At 34.7% G+C, this 25,946-nt stretch overlaps 1 protein-coding gene across 10 annotated transcripts in view; it reads left to right on the top strand.

Moving 5' to 3' along the window:
• Nucleotides 1–25,946, top strand: part of HDAC9 (histone deacetylase 9) — an 890,491-nt gene that overhangs the window by 396,861 nt on the left and 467,684 nt on the right. For 7 of the 10 annotated variants that reach the window (XM_081283850.1, XM_081283851.1, XM_081283848.1 and 4 more), the window contains one exon: nucleotides 2,992–3,054. In XM_081283850.1, the coding sequence (XP_081139976.1) occupies nucleotides 2,992–3,054 (63 nt within the window). Of the gene's footprint in view, nucleotides 1–2,326; nucleotides 2,585–2,618; nucleotides 2,755–2,991; nucleotides 3,055–3,118; nucleotides 3,409–25,946 lie in introns of those variants that run through there. The other 3 variants (XM_081283853.1, XM_081283854.1, XM_081283855.1) reach the window with 3 other exon arrangements.

Here is a 25,946-nt window from a genome sequence, read left to right as displayed (position 1 = left end):
GAATATTTCAGGTAATTATTTGCATCATTTTAGTAAGGGGCAAGATGGCTGACTGGAGAGAATGAATGCTAGACCTGCATGGTTAATTACCTGGGTTACCTTCAGCAAGCCTCTTTAGGCCTGACTCGATTAGAGAGAAAGATTGAAAGGGAGGGAAGAAGGAAGAAAGGAAGGAAGAAAGGAAGGAAGGAAGGAAGGATAGTACTATCGAAGAAGATGGATAAAAGCTTGATTTTGGTGATTTTTTTTCACAGTGTATGCTTGTCTCAAATCATCTGATTGTATATTTTAAATATATACAATCTTAATTTATCAAATATACCTTAATAAAAATATTTATTTATAATTAAAAAAATATTTTTTAGTTGTAGATGGATATAATGCCTTTATTTTTTTATTTTTACATGATGCCAGGGATTGAACCCAGTGCCTCATGCATGCTAGGCAAGTGCCGTACCACTGAGCCACAACTCTGGCCCCTAAAAATGTTTTTTTAAGTAAAATGAAAAAACAGAATTTTGCACTCCCAAATGTAAACCGATATAAGTGGAGCTTCCCTGGTTGAGGGGAGAGCCTCATTTTGGCAAAATGAGGCAGCTTCCAGGTACCCTTACATCCTGCAGTGGTTTCCTGAGGCAGAATTTGAAGTTTATTGTGGCCGACTTCCTCACTCCAACTCCAGGTTTAGAATGCTATATGTGATCACTATATAAATACATCATCCACAAGGAAAATTATCAGATCCAAATTATTTCTATCACTTGAATTTTACACACATATTTCTTAATGGAAAGCTTATTTGTAATATCAGATGGAATCAAATACTTTTTCCACTGATAGGAACATAAGATTTTGTTGCTTAAGTCAAATGCAGTTTGAAATAACTATTTTTTTAAAAAATCTTATAACTCACCTATCTAAATTTGCTTTTTCAAGAAGTGGGATATTGAACAGAAGTTATCTATGAAAAAAGAGGAATTCAGCAGTGGGTTCGCTATTAAATAACTTTTTTTTTTTTTCCCAGCCAAAACTCTATGAACACTTCTTTGCTTTTCCTTGTCACATATCGTAGGGTTGACCAAGTTTTTCTTCTATCAGATTGCTCTGAGGACCTTGCAACAATCTGCTTTTCCTCTCTCTTTCCCTGATGCTACTAATGCCTTAGGAATTGTATTTTTCTTGCTGATCTAGTTTAGAAAAGCTTTCATGAAGAGTGAAGAGCTTCCATGACCAGTGGATTATACTTTTGTGTTTGCCCTTGGGAGCGGTGAGATGCTGGCATTCCATTTTGGGATGCAGAATTTATTTCACACAGACACTGATATAAATGTACACCAGAGACTGTAGAACTTTTATTCTACCTATTGTAGTGCATTTACTTTACAGGTGAATGTCACAATGTGTGCTGGTCTGGAAATCTATCAACTATAATAAATGCTATTCCAAAGAAAAGTGGCATCTATATTTCAGGCAACCAATGTATAGATAAACCCAGAATATTCATTTAAGTACTAAATATACTTACTTATTTATCGACAGGTGCACAAACATGGTAATTCTGCATCCATAGGAAAGTATCAAAATTTTCTTTTCCTTTTTCAAGTCAATTGGATTTAGCTTGAGAGTGAAAGACGGAGAAATTTCAGATCTTAGCCATCCATGGTTTTATGTTTTTGTCTTTTAGATAGAGTAGGAACTGGATGCAATAAAATTGACAGGTGGTACTAAGACCACATTAGGATTCGTGAAATGGACAATTGCCTTACATAAATAGCAAGTAAAAAAATCAAACCAGTCCTTCATAAAAATTTTATTCTGGAGTGTGCTTGTTTTCCGAAACTACCTCTACTAAATCTCCTGTCAGTGCTGAAACTAGAAGGCAGAAAAGCTTCTAGTGCTACAGCCAACTGCAGTGTAGCCAGAGAAACAGGCAACAAAAATAGAACACCAGGATTGCTGTGCGTGGGTGAGGCAGAAACCACATTATGAGCAAAAGCTTCCAGTATTATTTTAGAACCAATACAGAGCTCTGCACTTCTCTCTCTCTCTCTCTCTCTTTCTCTCTCTCTCTTCCAAAAACACATACTACAAAAATAAAATGAAATTAAATGTATGTGCATTTGCCCCCTTTGAATTATGATTCTTAATTTTTTTTTTTCCTTGCCTTCCTTTGGACTCAAATCGCCAGTGTGAAAACAGTGTGTAAAACGAGCTTGGAGGCAGGAAAGAGTTAATTGCTTTTAAGGCCCTGCAACAGAGAATTATGGTTTGAAAGATAGAGGCTGGACAGCTGGGTTTGCTGGGGTATTTTTAAATGCATTAATGCAGGCTCCAATCACTCGGCCATGCTTGACCTATTTTTGGCTCAGGCCGACCATTGTTCTATTTCTGTGCCTGTGGGCCATGCTGTTGTTGATTCATATGCAAATAGATTATCACTAGCTTTAGCCAACTTGAGCTGAGAGAGACTGAGAAAGGGAAGAGAGACACACACAAACAGATACAAGGGCACCGGCTGGAGCCACTTGCAGGACTGAAGGTTCTTGCAAGGAAACCCCTAGCAGCCTGAAGAACTATAAGCCAGGTTTAATTGGTTTCTTTTTCTCGTGGGTAGAGTTAATATTTTGCTACTTATTCTGACAAAGAAATAACCCCGAAGCACATTCCTATTTCCCACCTGCTTCTAGTTTCCTGGATAACCTAAAACTCCAGAGAGCTATAGCATCCACTCTGTCCTTTCTGCTTTGCACACAGGTTGGTAGCGGGGGAAAGTGTCCAGGTCTTTTTAAAAGTGTATGTCCGTCTGAGCAGAAATGAAATCATTGTCGAAGTTGATCCTCTGCCGCTTCTCCTCAGGGAGGAGGGAGGACCAGCCAGGGTAGCTCCTGGGGCCAGTGCACTGAGCAGTGATGAATCTTTCATGTAGCTGAAGTAAGAGTGATTGGAATATGCTGCAGACAATTTACGAGAGTGACTCTTGTTTTTCCTCAGATGGGGTGGCTGGACGGGAACAGCTCTTGGCTCAGCAGAAAATGCACAGTATGATCAGCTCAGGTAAGATCCTCTTTCATAACTGAGACCTTTTATGTTTGAAAGAGGGCTGGCTTGGGAAATGCAGCTAAGAAAAGCACCTCTCTTCAGAAATGACTGCTTTTTCGGTTTGATGTTGATGTTTTCTTGGTGCCGCTGTAGGGTTTAACTTAGATCCCTTCCATTACTGTTTCTGTGCATATTCCGGAGTCTGTTTAAGGAGGCTGCTTCTGAATGAAATTGCAAAGTATTGCTTTGGAAGAAAGATGAGAGTGAGATAAGTAAAATGTAGTGGAAGGTGTTTTGCCTTACTATGCAACTAGAAAAAAGGAGATTCGAACTGATTTTAAGCATATGCTAATAGGACTTGAAAATCAGGTAAGTTCATATTGGGGCTTCAGTTTAAATTGCAGCCTCGGCCAGCCTGACAATTTTATATTTACAGTGTGCATACAGAGCACATCTATTTATAGACCTACCTTCTGAAATGTGTTTGTCACAGAGTTTTAAAGGTAGTTTTTTTTCCCCCCCCTCAATGTGGCTTTTTCTCCTCAGCCCAAAATGAAACTGTTTAGGATGAAATAAAATTATTATTAGTAGATGCTTATTTTAATTGTTGTCAAAAACATTTGGGAAGTCTAGCATCGTCAGGCAGATGCAGTGGCATACACACATATGAATGTGTTAGAAGCAGGTGCAACATTTTAAAGGATAACAGGAACAGATTCCAGTTTCTTGTTTCTCTCTGTGTGTGCTTGTGCTCTCAAAGATGTGCTGATGGGAGATGAATCTTGTCAGCTTTATCAGTTTATATTTGTCAAAAGAGCATATTCTCCAGGAAATGTTATTTACTTGTAATTATTGCTTTTTGCATTTATTTCTTATTACTAATTCAGCTTTTAGGACTCTGTTTCTGTTTTCTTCTGAATGCTTCTACCTAAATTGGCTTAAAATTCTTCCTCAGATCTCCTAAGTTCCCATGTTGGTTTAATTGTAATTACAGATCACTGTCTAGCTTTCCACGATAAGAATGTAACATAAAGCAGCCTGCACATTGTGGGGCTAGGCGTAAAAACAATCAATATTCCACAGGTTGGTAGGGCAACTGCTTTGGCGCTAACACACCTTCTCATCTATGCGTATCCTGTTTGAAACAAATTTTCTTTAAAACTCTGGTAGTCACATTGATTTTTAAGATCCTTCTGTTGGTCCAGTCTTTTCATGAAATCAGAATAAAGCATCAATTTTATACAGTTTTGGTGTTTATACACTTAAGTGACAGGAACTATACTAACAAGTCGTGTCTGCTTAACCAAAGTAAACCTACCAGAATTACATTGATTTGTTATCAGAGTGAAAGCTGACGTGAGCTTCTGGACAGGTCAGCAGGTGTATCTCAGATGGAAGTTGTCACTTAAATATTAAAATATATATTAATATCTACTTTAATTATATTTTTAAAATATTGAGGCACTCATTGAAATTAACTCTTTTTGCTGTTTTTTCAGTACTATGCTATATCCTTCTAGTCTTTGCCTCTGAGTACAAGTTTGATATTTCTTTCATATGGCAGAAACACAGCCCTGCCTTCCACGCAGGTTGGCCACAGGTGTTACGAGCTTTGCCAGTTCTCCATGTCTTTGATCATCACACACACCTGTACTTCCATTTCAGCTGAAATTGTCATTTCCCTGACTCTTAGTGATTTGTACGCAGAGCGATGAGATTTTTAACAGGGAAGTGCTTGAGATTGTCCATGCTGTTACCTCTTATACCAGAAGCGACACTGAAGTACTAGCTATTTTTTTAATATATATTATATTTTTAGTTGTTGATGGACCTTTATTTTATTCATTTATTTATATGAGGTGCTGAGAATTGAACCCAGTGCCTCACACATATGAGGCAAGTGCTCTACCACTGAGCCACAACCCCAGCCCTGAAGGACTAGCTATTAAATGGAAAACGATGTAGGTTAATATCAACTCTCAAACCTGTTTGTAAATAAGGAAACTCTGTGTTCTACTTACTTTTGAAATTTGAAACATAACTGTGTCCTCCTGATGATGTTGTATGGTATTTGATTTTATTTCATATTGTATGTCCTTGAATGTAATTTACTCAATCTATATTGTGGATTTTCTGTGAGGCACTGGTTCTCAGAGTGCCCAAAAGTGTTCTACAAAATGTGATGCCTGGAATCTATCCCTAAAGTATCTGTTTTCATTAGTGAGAGCCACAGTATGGACTTTGGGAGTTTTTAAATCTCCCCAGCTCTTGCAACCTTCAGCAAACTGGCCTGGGGTACAGAATGGGTGATGATGATGGTGAACCAGCATCAGTAGGGTCTGCCCTTTGAATTCATTGATGAATTAGGGGCTTGCTTGTCTTAATTTACCCACCGATCTTGATCAGCTTCTTCTTGGACCAATGGCCTGGTTGTGATTTGTAGGCTAAGAAGTGTATGGAGTCTTTGAATCTGAAAGAGAGAAAAGATACTTGGCTGCAGTTCAGAGTTTTGGAGAGAGCCCTGTCCTAGGAGCTTATTCGCACATGAACTCCATTGCTAGCCAGTTGTATAATGGGTTTGTTCATCTTCAAAGTGAAGAATAATTGTGTCCACCTCCTGATCTCTTAGCATTCTTATTAAGGTTCAGATATATCAGCATGTATTTAAAATGTCTGGTACAATTATTAGTATTTTTACTGATTGAAACTAGGATCCTCACTCTTCCATGCTATGTTCTACCATATGAGTTAGATTATAGGTCACATGGGGAAATTAATTTTTATTCCCGTAACCAGGTTTCTTTAGCTATCATATAAATCTATTATTTCTTTGGCCATCTTGGTCTGATAAGACTAGTCCTTTTCTTATGTAAATTGTGTCTGTACTTTTGGATGGCATGCGTGTGTGTGTGTGTGTGTGTGTGTGTGTGTATGTGTGTGTGTCTCATGTAATAATAAAAGACAAAGAAGTTGAAGGGGATGTAATCAAACAATGAAATCCCTATGGAAGTTTCCTTGAGATTAATTATTTAAAGATTTTAGTTTTCTTGTATAATTGTCATTAGCAGTTACTTCAGAGTTCCCACTTAATATTTTAATTCTGTTGGCCATTATGCATTCATTCATATTCTCTCTCTCTCTCTCAAATCCAGCATCTTTTATGTTCTATTGGATTGCAAATGTTGTATATGATTGTACTTTTTCCTAATATGGTCTCAGTCATGCTAGATATCTTGGGTAAGATTCAGATGTTGTATAGAGAGTTCTAAAACGTAGCCTGTGAATATCTTTCTGTTAAAAATTTTTATAATAGTGAATCTTGGAATTCACTATGATTGACACATTTTTTTCCAAGTACATCTCCCCTTTTGTGGCCAGCGTGGGCCAATGTAAGTGATAACTGTGGCAGAAACTGAAGCATATACAAATATTGATTTAGGTCTCTTAGCAGGCGCTGGCAGAAGCAGGGGTATTTTCCTGTTCCCAGGCATGCTGCCTAACATGTTGGACTGCAGAGCTGTCCACACGGTACTGGAACAGTTATTATAAAGGAATTTCCTAGAGTTTGTACAGAACTAATGTCAGTTATAATAAGGGACAACTCATTGTTTCACCATGTATTCTCATTTTAATGTATGAAACTAAAACATTTAACTCTAAATCCTAAAATTTTTATTAAAACGTGTCTTTACTTTTCCTTAATCCTTTTGTTCCTTGGTGCAGGGTATTGAGAAGAAGGGAACATATTGGATTCAATCATTTATGTCTACTTGAAAAGCACACTCTAATTATGAAAATATAAGTCTAATAAATGCCACTGTCATGTCGAGAATCACGTCTAATATTCCCTATAATTACTGTTTTGCTGTTCTCTAAGTCAGACTCTTCACTTATAAATCTGTTACCAATTGGGATAATTGATAGATATCAATCAAAAACTAATTATAAACAGGCCCATTGAGAACGGGGGCAAGAATGAGTGTTTCATAATTCTGAGAATGACAGAGGTGAAGACTTCTATGTTCATTAAGTAAGAAAATTCAATGAAACCCTGCAGGATTGATTCCAAAAGAATCCCACATTCGGATATTAAATACTAAAAAAATACTAAAGGTAACTTCAATTTTGGAGATGAAAAATTTGGAAATATACCATGTAATTTCTCAGCATCAATAGATACTTAAGTGACCCCCCCCCAAATATAAGTCAGCAAACACCTGCTCTACCTGCTCCAATATTCAATAATAAGAGGAAATAAATCTATAAAACCCAATAGAACAAATAGCCAAGGGAAAAAAAAAATGGAAGCAGGAGTTTTTGATCAGAACATAGAGACTTGTCTCCTGGGCCTTCTTCAGATTTTACTGGCAAGTTGACAACTTCCTGAGAATTATAACATTTCCAAATCTGGAGAGAAGCAAACAGGGTGGATACCCTCAGCATGTTTGGTTGTTCTCGTTTTCTGTTTTGACTGAGGAATATGAGAAATGATTTGGGAGAGAAACTGGTGAGATGGAGGAAGGTGAACAAACATGCTCTCTTTGGAAAGGGGAGGATTGCAAACAGCTTTTTAACTGAGGAGATGAGCCTTAGCACCTTGAGATGAGATGCCCCTTCCTCCACTAATCTAAGAGATCCCAGCAAGAAGAAAACTCATTGAACCCCAAGTTGTCTAATAATCGCTTCCCAGAGCTACACCTTTTAACAAAAACATAAATTCTACAAAGCAAGATCTCGAAGATGAGAATTATAAAACAATAAACTGAGATGAAAAGGGAGATTTCGATCTAAATAAATGACTTGAGAATATTAAAAAAAAACATTATAATTATAGAACAAAAATTGCTCTTAGAAATAGCAGAAAACTGAATAGACTTTAATGGAAAATCTTGACTGACAAGGAGGAAAAGCTTGAAACTGTCAGGAAACAAGGAAAATGAGGTAATACAATTAGAGAAAAGTCAATACATCTGAAAGACAAAGGTCAAATGTCAGAAAGATTATTTGCGTCCCAGAAGTTGATATCCTAAAACAATGAAACAGAAGGAATCTTTATAAAAAGGGAAACATAATTTCATTAAAAAAGAAAAGGGAAGTGTGCATATTAAAAGAGCTCCCCATATTTTAGAGAAATTTGATGTAATTGTTCAGTACTGGTTCATATTTGTGATTGGATAATGACAAATAATTCTTCAGGTGTTCAGGCAGGGAAAGCAGAGCCTGTGGACAGGGAGGTTGGGAGGAAGTGCCTTCCTAAGATTTAGGAAGAGTTGTCAACCTTAACACTCCATGATGGAGTGAAGAAAATTTCTGAAGTTCTAAAAGAAAGACAATTCAGTGTTACCCTCAGCTAAGATGTTATTAAAATGCAAAGAAAATAGGTGGACAAAGTGGGACTCCTTAAACCTAAAAGAGACTATTTGACAATAAAACCCACCCAATGAAGAGAGTAGCCTAAAACATAAGGTGAATTCAGAAGGAGAGAAAACTTTGTGAAAATCATGGGGGGGATGATGATGAGTTCATTTGAACAATATGTGACTGTGGTTATAGGAAAGAAAGTAAATGTTATAAAGTAGGGCAATGTAGACATATTAATAAAACAAACCAATGTGAGGTGTTGGGGAGAGGTGAGATGGAAAGATGTGAGAGGTGCTGATATCTTTTTCTTGAGCAGGAACAGATTCTCTGTTGCTTAAAATAGAAACACACCATTTAAAAAAAGATTCCAAACACTGATTAAAAAAAAATTTTTTTTTAGTTTATTTAACCTTAGATATTTTTGGAAATAGTATCTCTTTATGTTGAGGAAGCATGTTTATAGTTCCCTCAAATACAGTTTTAAATCTGCTAAATTTAAATTCAGTTTTTTAAAAAAAATAATATAAATAATATCTTGATGAGGTTATTATTTTTATTTATTCACATCCCCAGCAAATTCATGTACAGATAGAAAGAAATCAGGAGAGATTTTTTTGTTGTTGTTGTTTGTGCTTTGGTGAAGGGGAGGGAAATTTGTTTTTATGAGATTTTTTTCTGCCTTTTGTGAACTTTTTATAATAAATAGACCTACATCTTCTAAAAAGTGTCCCTTTCATCTTCACACACAAAGCTATTACACCAGAATACTAACAATGATTAATTGTAGAACTAGGTATATTAGGTGTTTTCCACTGCAAGTAAAAGAAAACTTTGGTCAAAATGACGAATAAGGACTTTTATCATGTAATAAAGCTGGGTGGTCAGGCACTACCAGGAACGCAGTAATGTCAGCGACATTCAACTCCCTCATATAGTGCCACTATTACTAGTTCTAGCATTGGGTTCTGTGATCATAAGATCCATTCTCCAATGGTTACGACCCCTCAGTAGCAGGTCCAGGCATCCAGGTAATCATTACAGGACAAATTCCAGAGACAAACAAGGGAAACTTTGCTTCCTTGAGGTGTCCTTTTAAGAAAAGAATCTTAACGGAACTTCCTAAGCAAATTATGATTCATAATTCATTGGCCCAAATAGCATCCATCTCCACTGACCCATTTTTCAACAACTTTTGAGAAGAATAGTTGCTCTGGATGATGTGGGAATGGTGAGTATAAGAAACCTATTGGGAAGAAGAAAGAAGGATCAAGAATAGAAGTTAGCTAGGTACCAGCAGTGTTTTCCACTGTGTGAACATTGGCGATCAAACTTGTTTCTGAAAACCTAAATAAGTAAAACAAATGGACTCTGATTTTAATTAAATCGTGGATGCTAATTCATTTTCATGACATTTTACTAGTACCGAGTAGATTGTGTTTCTTAGAACTCTCTTTTGTTAGATAGGATCCCCTAATAAAAGATAGCAGTACATAATTGTGGAAGAAAACTGGGTTTTCTAGGTTGTAATCATCTTTTAGAAAGGAAGAAAGTCAAAATTGCTGTCTGATATGTTACAAGTATTTATTGTGAACTTAAATGCAGTATTCTTTTAAGGTTGGCTCTCAGGGATAAAGAAGATTTTTAGAGAAATTTAATAATATATGAATTGTTTTCAATATATGAAAGAAAGACGATCTTTAAAATATTCAGAATGCAATGTCTTTGCTAGTAGGTTGTCATAATTACATTTTAAGAATAATGAACAATCTTTACATCATGGAATGATAACTACATTTTAACTGTTTTTTTCTGAATTGGACTACATTGAAAACAACTTAACTGAAATGAAAGTTTATGAAATGATTTTTATAAAGTTTAAAAATGAAATTCAAAGATACATTGGAATGTGCTTCCAGTCAGTGTGGTCGTGCTGTGGGTTATCCTATTCTGACAAGGAAGTTGAAGTGCCAGTGGTTAGCTTGGGATATGCTGTTAGGTGTCTTTGCTGTTAGCAGCTCTCTTCTTGCTCCTTTTCCTCCCTTCCCCTCCTCACTTCCCTTCCCTTCCTCTCCCTTCCCTTCCCTTACCCTTCCTTCTTTCTTCCTTTGTTCCTTTGTGGTACTAGGGATTGAGCCTGGGACACTTTTCCACTGAACTACATCCCTAGCCCTTTTCATTTTAAAATTTGAGAGAGGGTCTCACTAAGTTGCTAAGATTGACATCACACTTGTAATCCTTTTTGCTTCAGCCTTCCAAGTAGTTGGGTTTACAGACATGCACAACTGTGTCTGGTTAGTTTTCCTGTTTGCTAACCCCAGAAGATTGGCAATAGGAAGGCAGAAGAACTAGAAAATACCTTGTATTTCTAGTTCAGTTCTTTTTCAATTAAGTCAATTACACAAAACAAACTTAATTTAAACAACATTTTTTTTTACAACACTAAATGATCTATCCTCTTAAGTGTTAAGAGCACATTATGTTTAGGGTTACTCTAAGCTGCTATGGTTCATGAATACAAAACAAAGCTATTCTTATAAGAAGTTATTTTTATAAGAATATCTTATAAAGTTATTTTTATAAGAATATCTTTTCCATTCATTATCATAATGTTAACTTTTCTACAGTGAAGTAAGTGATGGGTCTTTTATACATAGTGTTTTTTAAATACCCAATAATTAAATCCAATGGAAACCACTTTTAAGGAAGAAAGAAATTTACCAGACCACAGAATGTAACTAGTCATTTACTTATGATTGAGCTTTTGCATGCTGATAAGGTTGGAAATACCCACAACTTTACTTTTCTGCTTCTCCTCATATTCTACCACTTGTGTCATAAATTTTTAAATTCATAGTTTTTGTTCATTGTTGACCCACTTGCAGTGATGTGAATGTTATCTGCCATTTGTTTTAGGTAAATTTTGATGAGTGTCTAAGGCATGACATTTCCAAACTGGCTTCAAATATGATAATGTCATGAAGTTGTCTCAAAAATTTGAAACTTGAAATTAAAATAAAAATTGAAATAAACCAAATTAAGACAAAAAGACAACCCACAAACGGCAAGAATATTTCACTGAATTTCTTCAAATGACGTTGTATTTTTGGAGTTCTTGCTTTAGTAAAAACATTTACTGCAAAAGTTTTCAGGGAATTCCATGTAGGGTGAACTAGAAAAAGCTCTTGATGAGTTGAACATCATTATAATTTATTTTTAATCATCCTTTAAAAATCTGAATGCAATTAAATTTCAGGTATGCATTTTGAATCCAAAGGTATCACTACCAGATGCCCTTTTCATGTTTTTCTCTGCTATACTCCCATCTGATTTTCTAGTTGTTTAGTGAAAATGTAGGAAGTAAGGGATCAAACTGTTTTTTTTTTCTTTTTTTGTCAGTCTTCTTATTATTGATATAATAGCTAATGGTTCAAGAGTTTCTCTGTTACATGCATTGCCTTATCACTGATTTATGCTGTAGTTGCTGCAGTGTTCATATTTTACAGCTGAGAAAACAGGTTCAGAAAGGTAAGGCACTTACTGATTTTTATGGTCTAGATATGAGGTGTACCCCAAAAGCATGTATGAGAGAGTGTAAGAAAGTTTAGAGGTAAAATGATTCAGTTATGAGAGCCTTAATCTAATCAGTGAATCAATCCCCTGGTAGGGATTAACTGGTAACTGTAGGCAGGTAGGGTATGGCTAGAGGAGGTGGGTCATTGGGGGTCTGCCTTGGGAATATATTTTGTCTGTGGTGACGGCCATGTCCTGAGTCAGTTTCCTCTATCATGTTATTCTTCTATGATGTTCTGCCTCTACTCAGTCCCCAAAGAAAGGAGTTGACCATCTATGGACTAAAACCTCTGAAATTGTGAGCTCCCAAATAAACGTTTTCTCCTATAATTGTTCTTGTCAGGTCTTTTGATGACAGCAGCAAAAATGCTGACTGAAACACTGATGATTACCGTGGGTAGGAAATGGTAGGCTCTGGTTTCAACTCCTGTCACTTTTTCTCAAAGAGAATAACATTCAGCGTAGGATAATTTTATTCATATCTGTTGGGTACTAAAAATGTGGAATCAGCTATATTTATAAACAAACATCTATGCAGACTTCTTAATCCTGAGATAATTAAAGTACAAGTAGGAAACCATATTGAAAGTATAGTTGGAAGAGTCTCACTTCACATTCTCAGTGCTTGACAAACAGATTCCAGAGTGCGTGCGGTCAGCTCAGGGAAACTCCAAAGTTCTATGAGAGTGATCTCTGTCCTGGGGCAGATGCTCTGGACAGAAGCAGTGTTTCTAATGCATATGGCATCTGTTTGCCAAGGTTTTACAATACACAGATCAAAGGTTAGTCCAGCTTTTAAACAGCACATTATTACTAATGTTTCAGTAGGAGAGCATTTTTTTGAAATATTAATATAATGGATTTATTTCTTTTTGCCAAAATGTTTGAATTATGCCCACCTTGGTCTTTATCTAGAAACATGGGATTAATAAAGTCTGTGTACCCATTCAAATCCTGATTTCAATGAGCAATGTGAAATTCTTGAGCTGAAATAAAGGTTTAATCTAGCTAATTCAATTCAATTTATGTTTAATTTGTCTAATTCAGGTCCAGTTTAAACTTTCTTGGTGAAAATTGAGTGGTAATATTTATATATACTCATGATGTTATATTTTACTTTTTCTTGAGTTAAATTTTACTTTTTTGAATGGAAAGTGCATATTCTGTAGGTCACAAGCATAAAGTTTACTAATTAGATAGGTATGAAGTTTAGGAAAGAGCCAATTCTTTGGTTTCCATCAACCAATTTTTATACTCTTATTTGCTATAAGAAGAATATTGAGCCATCTCTATAAATCAATATATTATAAAGCATTATTGATTATAATATTAATGACCAACATAATTTATTGCCATCCTGGACGAAAGAGGCTTTCAGATCATTATATGCATTAAACCTGCAGATGCCCACATGTCTGTGCCTCTCTTTAGCAGGCTGACTCCTTTGGGTCAGTTATTCTTAGCCTCTGTATTTCTATCTTATGGCATTGCAGGTCTAAGATTAGCCTGTTAGGCGTTATCATGCCATCTGAGTTACCTCCTAATATAACTCTACACTGGAATGATTATTTATAGAAAGAGCATTCTGTCATTTTTGGGTTATTTCTAGTAGTTTAAATAAAGAAGAATAACATTCAAGTGAAACCACAGATTCCTTCCTGCTGCCAAAACAACATGATAACTGTCTGCTCAAGGGGCAATAATGTTGTTTAATGAATGCTTAGGGCGATTGCAGAATTCTTTTTATCCTGGCCACCTTGAGAGAAAGGGGAGGTCTTGGGTAGCAATGCTTGTAGAAAGGCAAAAAGGAGGCCTGGATGCTATGCCACAAAGCACACGAGACTCTGCTTGATGATGACAACAAGAGACACACAGGGTTATTTTTAGAAACAGACTTTGCTAAGCTTTCTGTTTGGTGTTAATATCACTCATAAACAGGTCTCCTTGGGGATATTGACCCTTCCACTGACTGTGGCATTTCATGAGGGCAGGAGCGCACACACGAATGATTCCATTATTTTTAAAAATTATAACTCTTAAAGAAATCTAACTTATATTCAATTTCTCTAATAGATTTAGAGGATTTCTTTAAATCCATAAAGAGATTGTTCTTGAAAAACAATTGTTACATTATTAAACACAATGAATATACATGTTGACGATAAGATATAGGAAAATAGGTGTATATGTATTTGTATTATTTAATTATGTTATAATTATATTCATATTATTTGTTATGATTAATTATGTTAAAATGCATCTAGTAATATATAATAGTTGTAAAAGATATTATAATTAAGGTATATTAGTTTAATATGATCATTTAAATAATGACACTATATTCAGCATATGAAAAATGTTAAGAATGGGCCTCTATTCTAGTATAACAAACTCTTGCTGAACTATTTCTTTTCAAATACAATAAAATGTGCAGTTTTATATATAAAAAATTTGTCTTAGGCTGGGGATGTGGCTCAAGTGGTAGCGCGCTCACCTGGCATGCGTGCGGCCCGGGTTCGATCCTCAGCACCACATACAAAAAAACAAAGATGTTGTGTCCGCCGAAAACTAAAAAAAAATATATATTAAAATTCCCTCTCTTTCTCTCTCTCTTTCTCTCTCCCTCTCCCTCTTAAAAAAAAATTTGTCTTAGTTTACTTCATGTGTGCTTTATTCTGATCTTAGTAATTGGTTCTTTGCTCTCAAAGTAGAATTTTGATTTTAATATGTCAATATTTTCATTTTATATATCTTGATTGTTAAGTCAAAGCTAGATAAAAATGTTAAAATGTCATGTTAATACATTTCATGAGTTATAATGGTTTAGAATGGATAACTAATAAGGTTCTTTAGGAATACTCATCATTTTATCATTTCTTGTAAATAGAACAATAACATTTACTAAAATGCCATATTGTCTTCTTAAAAGATAATTTTTTTTGTACCCAATAAAAGGAATCCACTGACCATTAGGCATTTTCAAAATGAAAGACAAAAACAGGAACTACACAGCAATTAAAGTGTATAGTAAAAGAAACCAAGATGTAAATAGGTGTAGATAATGGACATAGACTTAGTTGAAGGAACAGCATAAAGTGTGCGTGTGACCATTCTTGTAATTTCAGGATGAGGTTTCAGAGGTGATGAAATTGTTTGGAGTTTTGGGAGCTGAGGTGAAATAATCATTCATCTGTTCATTTTTTCACTCCAGAATATTTGAAAACCAACCAACCACATGCCAGGTTTTATTTTAGACACAGAGGACATGACTGTGAAACCAGACAAAGAAACACCTGATTGATTGTTCAATTGAATGATGGATGAATAAGTCTACTGTAAATAGTAATAAGTACTAAGGTAAAATAGGGCAGTAGGATAGAAAGTGATTGATGGTAGCAGGGGCACTGTTAACTAGTGTAGTTAAGTGAAGCCTTTGGGGAAGGCTAAACCATGAAGGACATCTTTCCAAAAAAGTAAACTTTCCCTCAGCATGCCATTTGGTCTAAGTCCCATAGAGTGAAAGCAGTATTAGAGCAGAAAGTATTCTGGAGTTATTTTAATCTCTAGTTACCTCTGCCTTATGGAAGGAATGGGGAAGCTTTAGCAGTAGTTCAGTAATGGAGCCAGAGAAAGTCTGTTATCCAAGGTTTTTGGTTTTCCAGAGAGAGAGAGAGAGAGAGAGAGAGAGAGAGAGAGAGTAGAGTCAAGTGGATTAGTGTTATTGACTGTAAGTGAAGGCCCTTTCTGAATCCCTTAGCTTTCCTTACTTCTAAATGTTCATCTTTGTCCTTCATTCCAGCTCTGACCTCAGCTGTGCTAAAACTTCTTCCCCAAGCAATGTGAGCTTGCTAGTAGCTCAGCAAAACCAACAGTTTCTTTTCCCTGGGGTCCACCAAAGAAAGGGAGGAGTAGATAGACTGTCATTAGCTGAAGTTGGAAGTCAGAACATCTTGTCATAAGTGCAATATTACACACTTTTTAGAGATAAGAAATACGGTATTCATTTCACATGTACCTAACTTGGGCCAGGTATTTGATTCATATAAATAATGGGTCAAGTAGCACCTTTGTTAGTTGAGTGGAGAACTGTAACTTCCAAACAAATGTTTAGAATACATAGTCTTCATTGTGTTGGCAAGTGGCTAGATTTGTGACAAATTATTACAATAGTTGAGAAGGAAGTATTTCATGGAGGTGACACATCTATTTTTAAAAAAGAAGAAACAGCAGTGTGTGCTAAGAGCTATTTCCCCTACATGTTGTGCTTTCTCATGGATGGTGAACTATGATGGATATGCACAAGAGGTTGGACAAACAGTTTTGAGGGACTGACACATTATCTCACATGCTCAGTGCCTCATGGGGTTTTCCCTTGGCATTCCAATTGGTCTAAGTCAAATAAAATGAAAGCATAGCTAGGACAGAGCAGGAAGTATTCTGAAGCTATTTTAATCTCCGCATACTTCTGCCTTGGAAGGGATGGAGAGGCCTGTATCAGCTCTTAGGAGAGGTAACTAAGGGAAGCTATCAGCTATGATTTACCCTTAAGAAGGCCAGGAGTGAGCCAAAGTCCTGGCCAACATGCTCTGTGGATTTGTAGTGTAGCTTGATGAAGAGTTAATAGCAATTACACTCTCTCCCCCACCCCCAAATGGTCTCATTCAGTTAGTACTTTTTACTTCTTGACAGCTGTATTTTTAATCAAGGTTTGTTGTTTATCTATTGTTATTATTGATACAACACTTGGGTACATACCCACACATAACAATATCCAGGATTTTCCTTTCTCTGAGATACCTTTCTGCAGTGTTCTAAGTATTCACTTGGGGACATCCTAACTCTCCCAAGTCTTGATCCAAGTTCCCCAATGCCCAACAGTCATTGATTCCTTCTTACCCAGTCATGTTTATTTTCCTCTTCCCCTTCTCCTTTTCTTTCTCCATTCCAATGAGCCTTTACTACTCTCTTAGAACATTTCCATTTTCTGTTTTACATTGTGGTTATTTATGTACATGTGTCCCCATCCCCCTAATTAGTTATATTATAAGCTCTGAGAGGAAAAGGATCATGTTTTACTTCTATTTTTATTTCCTACAGTGCCTCACACATAATTGATCCCTGAGACTATTTTTAGCTGAATGAATGAGTGATTAAAGAGTACAGTGTTATTGTGCAAAATGTGTTTCGTCTTTTGTGTGTGTGTGTGTGTGTGTGTGTGTGTGTGTGTGTGGTGCTGGGGATTGAACCCAGGGCCTTGTGCATGCAAGGCAAGCATTCTATCAAATGAGCTATAGTATGTTTCTACTAATTTTACATATTTTTTAGAAAGGATTCTTCTCTTATGTAGGAAATAACTCCTCAGTGTCTTTGTAAATTTGAAAAATATAGGTATTTTAGGGTCTTAGAGCCCTTCACTCAAAAATTAAAACGATTCAATATAGAATTTAAGCCATGAATGACCTTCAGTGCTTTAACTATATATATTTAAATGTTTCAGTTTCTGAACAAATGGAATTTTGAAATATTCTTATTTAATTTTATTTTTCAATGAGTAATGCCAATAGAAATTTCATGAGATATGTTTCTGCATTCAAAATGTGAAGTGTGAAATAGCTAATTTAAGACTGCCTGAATATAAATGCATACTTTTTATCCAAGGAGAAGAATAAATTTAGTTGTGAAAATGATTACAGGTGTACTTTTATATTATTTAAATACCACTTCATATTTAATACTATTTTCCCCTCTGTGATATTTTATGCAGATAATTTTCTTAGATAAAGAACAAAAAATGGATGAATTTTTCTTTTAACAATAGTATCAATTTGAAATAATTCTCCTCAGTTTGCTATTTAGAGCCCATCTACATTTATTCAGGCATTATTTAATTGGCCATATTCTTTGACAAGGAGGCAGGAAATTAAGATTTTTTGATAAACAATTTAATAAGCAAATTTTATATGCCAAGGGTATCTGTAATTTTTAAAATTATCTAAAGTAAAATGTCAGAATAGGGAAATCACATAGTGAGATATTAAGCAAAGACAGATGGAAGGGGTGAATCAATCTCTGTGCACAGCAATTCAAAGAGAAGAATGAAATAAATATATTTATGTCTGAGTAAGAGAGGAATGGTGAAGGGAATAAGAAGTAGTATTCATAGAGAAAGACAAAATATTTTTCTGGGTAGTCTTGTTGCTCTGTTTTAGCCTTAAATCTCAGCACAAGTTAGGTTAAAGGCAGTAAGACTCAGGAAATTGAGTTAATTCATGATAGAAGTGTAGGCCAAGAAAGGAGGTGTATAATTAAACTAAAGTTACGAGATAGGTGTTGAACCCAGAAGATGAGTGCATCTTTGTAACTCAGCATGTGTTGCCAATTGTGTTTTCTCATCATTATTGGTTCAAACTAAGTTTCTGACTGGTGTAATAATAAGCTTGAGACAGAACAAATCAAGGTTGGTCTGATCTTGGATTTAGAATTTTCCCATTCGTGTATTAAACATTAGCAAAAAATAAGAATTAATTCAAGCAGCTCTCCAGGGACTTTTTTATGTTTGGAGCTATAAACTCAGTTCATTGGGATTGCTCTTTTTTTTCTGGAAAGATATTAAAACATTAGAAAAAAATTATCTGTGTATCAACCTAATATGTTGCAAGAAGGAAAAGAAACCTCAAATAACTGGTGATAAATAAAACATAATAAAAACCATGCTCTTGTCTCATTCTATTCCTTATTCCAATAGTAAATGAAAAATTTTCCATATTGTTGACCTGTAAAGATCAGTGATCCTGTTTCTTAACATTTTTTCTACCACATGGTCTCAAATATGAATATGGCTATAACATTAGAAACCCTTATAGGAGTTCATTTTTAGATGGCTAGAAAATATATGAAGTTGCTTTGTAGAAATGGGAGACATCTTTCTATCTGATTATCCATTGTACAGTCAACTTCCTCAGACACCAAAACACATTATCTTTATGCTTCACTAGTCAGGTCTGTGAGATCCATTTTCCCCATATCCCTGCCAATACTAGATATTATCAGACTGTAGACATTTGCCAAACTAAGAGATGAAAAATGATATGGTATTACTACTTTTTTTTATATGAGTTTCCCTGACTAGTGATGAACTTGAACAGTTTTAATATGTTATTAGCCATGTTTTTAAAGTAGAGGTAATTCCAGGAATGTAAGAATGGTTAAGGGGAAAAAGTCTACTAGTGAATGTCATCCTGTTAAGAGATTCAATGAAAAAAAAATAGGATTATCTCACTGGATTAAGAAAAACATACAAGAAAAATTTAGTACCCTTCCAGGGTAGAAACTTTTATTAAATTAAAAATAGAAGAGGAAAATTAAAACATATTTTCTTTAATGTCAGGAACTTTGTCTTTGGAGGGCTTTGTCACTGTTCCAAGACATGAACATTCCATAAGATTGAAGAGAATTCAAGGGTAAAGAAAGTAATTGAACTGATGAGGAGCTCAACCAGATTGCTAGTTCAGGGTCAATGCTGCACAACATAAGAAATGGCAAGATAAAAAAATGAGAAGAGTTGCTGTAACAGAAACAACGAAACACAAAATGTAATAAAAACAATAGCAAATATAGTAGCAATGGACACTTTTACTAATAAAGTTATTGAAGGACATTCAAGAAACCATAATCAGACTTGAGAGATCATGTATTCATGAATAGGAAGACTATATCTTTAAAAAAGCTATTTTTTTCAGAATGTATCTATACATTTCTGTCTTTAAAATAGCTTTCCTTATAAAAATAGATGTGTGATATATAATAATAGTCAATTATAATAAATAACAGTGTATAGCAAAATGTAAATCTCTCATCCATGCCAACTCTACTAGCCATTCAATTCCCTGCCTCAAAATATCAATGTATCAGTTTCTTCTGGACTTTACATATGTTTTGGAAGCCAGTGCAATTTCAGATAAAATCCTAACAAGGATCTGTTAGGAAGTGTGGCGTACTGATTGTAAAACTCAAAAGTACCAGCTAGTGTGCACAAATGGCAATATTTAGAGCAACAAAAGGGGAGAATAATGCTAGATTTCAAGTCACATCAAGGTGTATTAATAATGGTTGTTGGGCCAAAGCAGAAATAGAATACATTTATTTTTAATAAATGTGTGATGATTCATTCAAAGAAGATAGATAGATAACTCCATCTTAAAGCTTCACCAAAAGGGAGTTGCTGAATAGGATCTGTGAAGATGAATGTGGAAGTGAGTGTTAGCGGAGGCTTTAGGGACTGGAAGAGGCCATCCGTGTAAAAGTGGAAGAGAGGTGATGGTCAGTGCAGAGGCCCTATGACCTAAAATATTTGACTGTTCTTAGAATGAAGACCAGAGGGGCTGTTGCATTCTCAACAAAACAGAGGGTTTGGGGGAGTCGGGGGGTTTAGACCACAATCGGCCATCATCTATGTGATGGTAGAAAATGTAGTTGTCTTCTCTTGGCACCTGTAAGCCATAAGACAGTGCATGGATTATTTTTGGTATCTCTGATGTATTTTAAAATGTTAGTAATTTGGCTTGTTAATCACCTATAACAGATCAGGTTGCAAGACCATGTCTTCCTTGTGCAGTGACAGTAGTTGTGGTTAAAGGGGCAAATAATCCCAGTGATAATGAATGTGCTTGATACTATTATCAATTTATAATAATACAAATTTTAGGTTTAAACTTTCATTGAGCTCTAGTTTATTTGATCTTTATTGTTTATACTGAAGCTTATGCTGTATATGACTTTGGTTTTGAACATATTACCTTTTCACAAACATGTTATGATCTGACCTGTTTACAGAGAACTGTTTAGTCATTGCTATGACTTGTCTACCTTAGTTTGATACTTACAGCAATCAAAATCAATCTCTCTATATATGTAAGTAGTTGTGTGTTAATAATAGGTAAACATTTTAAGGGATGTGTCATTAGGAAATTTCAGTGCTGTATAAATGTACTTACATAAATCTGGATGATATAGTCTACTATATACCTGTGGTATGTAGTGTAGTCTGTTGTTCCTAGGCTAAAGCTCATATAGCATTTTGATGTATTGACTAATGTAGGCAATGGTATGACAACTGTTAGAATTTGTGTATTTAAACAGATCTAAACATAAAAGGGTACAATGAAAATACTAGGTGAACAGAATTTTTCAGGTTCATCACAGTCACATATGTGGTCTACCATTATGCGAAATATGACTGTTTGTATGGCTATGTGTATATATGTGTGTATATGCATGGACATACATAATGCATGCATTATAATTGAATAATTTTTCTATCTCTGTAAAAAGAATCATGCAAGTCTTCTTATGGAAATAGGAGGAAAATAGGAGTATGTATTAAATTTCTTATACTTTGGAACTAGATATTTGATTCTCATTTTAGTAATAACGGTTATCATTTGATTATCAGAAACTTAAGATTTTGTTCAGCTTATAAATTGAGCAGAAATTTCAGTTTAAGTAGCACTATAACAGCAGTGATTATAAAAAAGCAAACACTTCAGTCAAATACTATAATGAATGTTACTGTTGAATATAATGAATTGTTACAGGTCAGATACTTAATAGATCAGGAATTATTTTCACTTATCTTTTTTTGCCTCCCAATTTATTTTAATTGGGACAATTTTCTGTGTAACAACAGTATTTTGGAATAAGTATGACAGTTCTTGGGAGTTTTTTATTCATAACTTTTTCTGAATCCCAGTTTATATGTTTAAAAATTTGAAAAGAGAGAGAGATTATATTGGTTATTGGTTCTAAAGTCATATTATATTGGGTTTTACACCTACTATGGGTGATATTTAGATGATGCCAAAGCTACATGTTGCAATCAAGATAACAAGAGTATTTTTCTTCTTTTTCATTCCAATCTTTTGAAATGTAATGCATGGAAATTTTTCTTTCATATGTTAAGTGTATCTCATTGCTGAATATAGTGTGCCTCACTGAAGTATTCACTTCTTTGCCAAAAACACATCAGTCATTCACAAATATTCCGTATTCTGAGAATGAAATTTTATTTTAGCTACTTGGATAGTTGGTGAAAGCCAGTTTGCAAAGATTTCTAACTCCTAGACATATTATGTGCAATCTAGGGCTAACTATTAGACTCTAGCACACCAGAGAGAGTTCTAGATAGATTGGACTCCGTAAACCATGGTGTCCTACACTAATTTTGCAACCAGTTAACAGAATGATGTTAATCAGTCTTCTGTTTTGTCAGTGAGATAATTTTGGAGAACAAAGTGGGTTCCATCTCTGAACACATTTATTAACATTTAAGGAAAAATATATAAAAGTGAAATTCTTGAATTACTTAAAACTTGGAAATTGAAATAAGCAAATCTAAGCCTGTAAGAATGCCTGACACTTAATAATTGCTGAATAAATGTTTGTAGAGTGAGTAAATGAATGAGTGACTTGAATATTATGCATTTACAGCAGCAGATATTTCAATTGCATATACTTTTGCACTTATTTATATATAAATAATAGATTTTAAAATCCAATTTTTAATTCAGAAATGTGAAGGAAGAGTTTCTTGTTCTTCACTATTTTTCATTAAGTGCTCATAATTTATGAATATTAACTATGTCATATTTCAACTATGGAGATCCTTTAGTGACATTTAAGTTTTGGGGGCTATTTCCTTCAGACAAAAATGGCTTTGCAGATGTGATTTTAAACTCTACTTCCTATTTACAGGCCTGTTTCCAGTGGACACATTCTATCATTCTAGTTTATTGTATGCAGTGTAGTTAAGGAATGAAATAAGAGATGGATGGACTTATATACCTTCGGCTTCTAAAGCAGGAGTTACAAGACCTTTAAGAAGGATTTTTTTGGGGTAAACTTTATTCAGTTAAGTTCATATCCATGCAAAATGTAGTTTGGACAATAAGTTGTCAAATGCTTAGGTCCTTAGTAGATTCTGGATAGCTAGGATTATTAGTGACCTCCAGAGGAAAAAAAATGACCTTTGAGTCCTACTCCAGGTCCTGTTCACCAGGAAACACTAACAGGAGATGTCCAGGTCAGCTACCTTCCTATCTTTTCAGAAGAGAGCCCTAGAGAATGTTCTAATGTGTGTCACATTCAAATTCTGAGAAAATAGTCCACTAAGCATCTGATCTGCCTTAGCTGAAAAATCAAACATCTGACATTGTCATAAAAAATTACATAAAATGATAATTTTAAAAGACCAACTTCTGATTTTAGTCTTCTTTAGGGGAAAGAACAAAATAAAAACCAATTCTTCCAGAATTCTCTATATTTCTGATTTCCCTCTAAATAAACACAGATTATTTATTCCAAAGCTTAGTTTCTTGGCTCAAAATTGGTGACCTCACAACAGAAAAGCTTACTTCCCAGTGTTTAAATACAAACACAATCCACAACATTCTGATGTGGAGGGAAGCTGATGTAGAGGGTAGCAGTCCAGCACATTATGATGAGGAGGACATTAATCTTTTAATAGGGTCCAGCTTCCAAACTCCCTCATGGCACTGCCTCTGTTTGACTCTGTTTTTTACAAATGGTAAAAGTTCATAGAATGCATCATGAAAATGAGTTCAGAGGATGCTTTCTTTGCTCCTCTTCACTTGTAGCTCACATAAACTGGGATCCTTGCACACAAACTTGGTATGTTGCTGGGGAATGAAAGGACTGAAGGGTAAGCTTGTGAGAGGCAGGACTGGCTTGGAGTTGCTTCTTCCTCTCTCACATGCTCAGAGTGTAGCACAGCTGCTATTTTTCCATACACTTATTCTAAAGAATGAGTTGTGGTGTGTTTCACATCCTATACCAGCTTTGTTGTTCTCTTACTTTCAGCCAGCCTCTTTTCTCAATGATCTGTCATGTGCCCACCTTTGTGACAAGATCTTGAAGGGAGAAACATAAAAGTTAAGCCAGGTTCCCTTAGCTAAGGAAGAGGACTTCTTGCCTTTATTTTTTCTTTCTTTCCATTTGTACCCCTCAGCTTCTGCCAGGATTGTGACACCAGGGTGGAAAGTGGACTTTTAAAGGAGAGTTGACGAGAAACAGGGTATTAAGAAAAGCAGTTTCTCTAATGCACTGAGGAACTCTTGACTAGTAAAGTAGTAATTGGAATGACACCTGTTCTGGCTGAAGTACAGTTTTATGTTTTAAAAAAAATACAAAAACTCCCTTTCCTTTTCTTTTTCTAGTTCTCACACTTACATGCTCATACATTGTTATGCAGCAGTCAATTATACATTTTTCATTGTCTTCCCATTTGAAATAACATGTTGTAAGACATTTCCACCATAGACAAATACATATTTTGCATGTTTTACCTGAGCATTTAAAGGGATTTATTTATTTTGATTTTTACATAGTCTAGTCTATTAATGAACTTATGAGTTAGGTTATTACAATTCATCTAGCAAAGATCTAAGTCAGTGTAATCCTATCTAGAGAAAATTATAAAAGAATGACAGTTGATTTGGCATTCTAGGTCAGAGATTAAATGTCAAATTAAGCCTCTATTTTCCACTATGTTAATGGCAAGAAAAAGTTAACATTTATTGAATGCTCAAAAGGTTAATATCTGTAGGACACAAATACGGACTATAAATCATTAATAAATACTAATAATTCAGTTGGAACAATGGTCAAAGGCTGGGAATAAAGACATTCACAGAGGAAGAACCATAAATGGCCAATAAATATATGAGTAAGTGATCGATCTTAGTATGATTAAAATCTCAGTGAGGTACCATTTTTGTATCCATTATATTAGTAAAAATAAAATGATGTAAAACTAAATGTTGATTGGGGTTTGGAGGAAAGGTCACTCTCACACATTAATGAAAAATATGCTGATGATATTTTAGAGAAGCACAGATTGTCAGTACTAAAAAATTAAAAATCTATGCACCTTGTAATTCAGTATTTTCACTTAATTGTTACACAGACGTACTTGCATGAATGCATAAGAATTTGTGTACTGGGATATTTATTTATAGTATGATTTTATAGTAACAAAAAGTTGAAGGCAGTTTACACACTCGTCAATTCAGAAACAAATGGCCATATTTCACCTACTCAAGTGCTATATAATTATTAAAAGTAATAAGTAATGTCTGGACATATTAGCATAAAAGAACAGGCACAATATACTGTTGAGTGAAAAACATGTAGAACTAGATAGATTAGACAGATAGATAAATACATAGATAACATGGTAAACTCAGCAAATAGAGCCATAATATTGTTTTTTAATTGTTGTAATAGCAATAGAAAAGTTATATATACATCTATATATATATATATATATATATATATACATATACATATATGTATAAATATTTTTTGTAAATATGTTACTTTATTTTTTAGAAAATTTATATTTTAACCAAATGAAAAAAATCACAGCAATTTGTTAAAGACATGATACATGAATTTAAAACGAGGTATTTTTATGGCAATATATTAGCTTAAACATATTAATAAGTTTACTTCTGTGAAAAAAATTTACGTATGTTTCTGTGTGTGTAACATATAAGCCTTTTTGATATACTAGTGTCAAAATACTAGTGATGCTATATTTTTCTCTTAATTCTAAAAAGCACCTTCTGCAGATATGGCTCACAGTTACAGAAGTGGTGGATTACCTGTTACTTTAAGAAATGTCATTCACTATTAATATTACTTTGCAACATGGAAAAAAATTTTCAGCATAATTAGAGGCAACCAGTCTGTTTGAATGGCTGGTTAATTAAGTTATAAAATTCTAAGGGAGCATGATGAACTAAGCAGACATATGTAGTTAGAGCTTTCTGTTCTGCTTTTTTACGAAGTGGTTCTGGCACCTGGGTTTTCTCAACTGTCCTTCTGTTGAATATGGTTTTCAAGTAGAAGTTAGGAAGAGTAGTGTTCTATGGACAAACGAGCTCTTCATTGGTAGAGTA

The sequence above is a fragment of the Spermophilus citellus genome (genome assembly GCF_964194105.1).
Source record: "Spermophilus citellus genome assembly, chromosome: 3".
NCBI classification, from domain to species: Eukaryota; Metazoa; Chordata; class Mammalia; order Rodentia; family Sciuridae; genus Spermophilus; species Spermophilus citellus.
The sequence above is the reverse complement of the archived record's forward strand: the minus strand, read 5'-3'. Positions and strand labels throughout refer to the sequence as shown.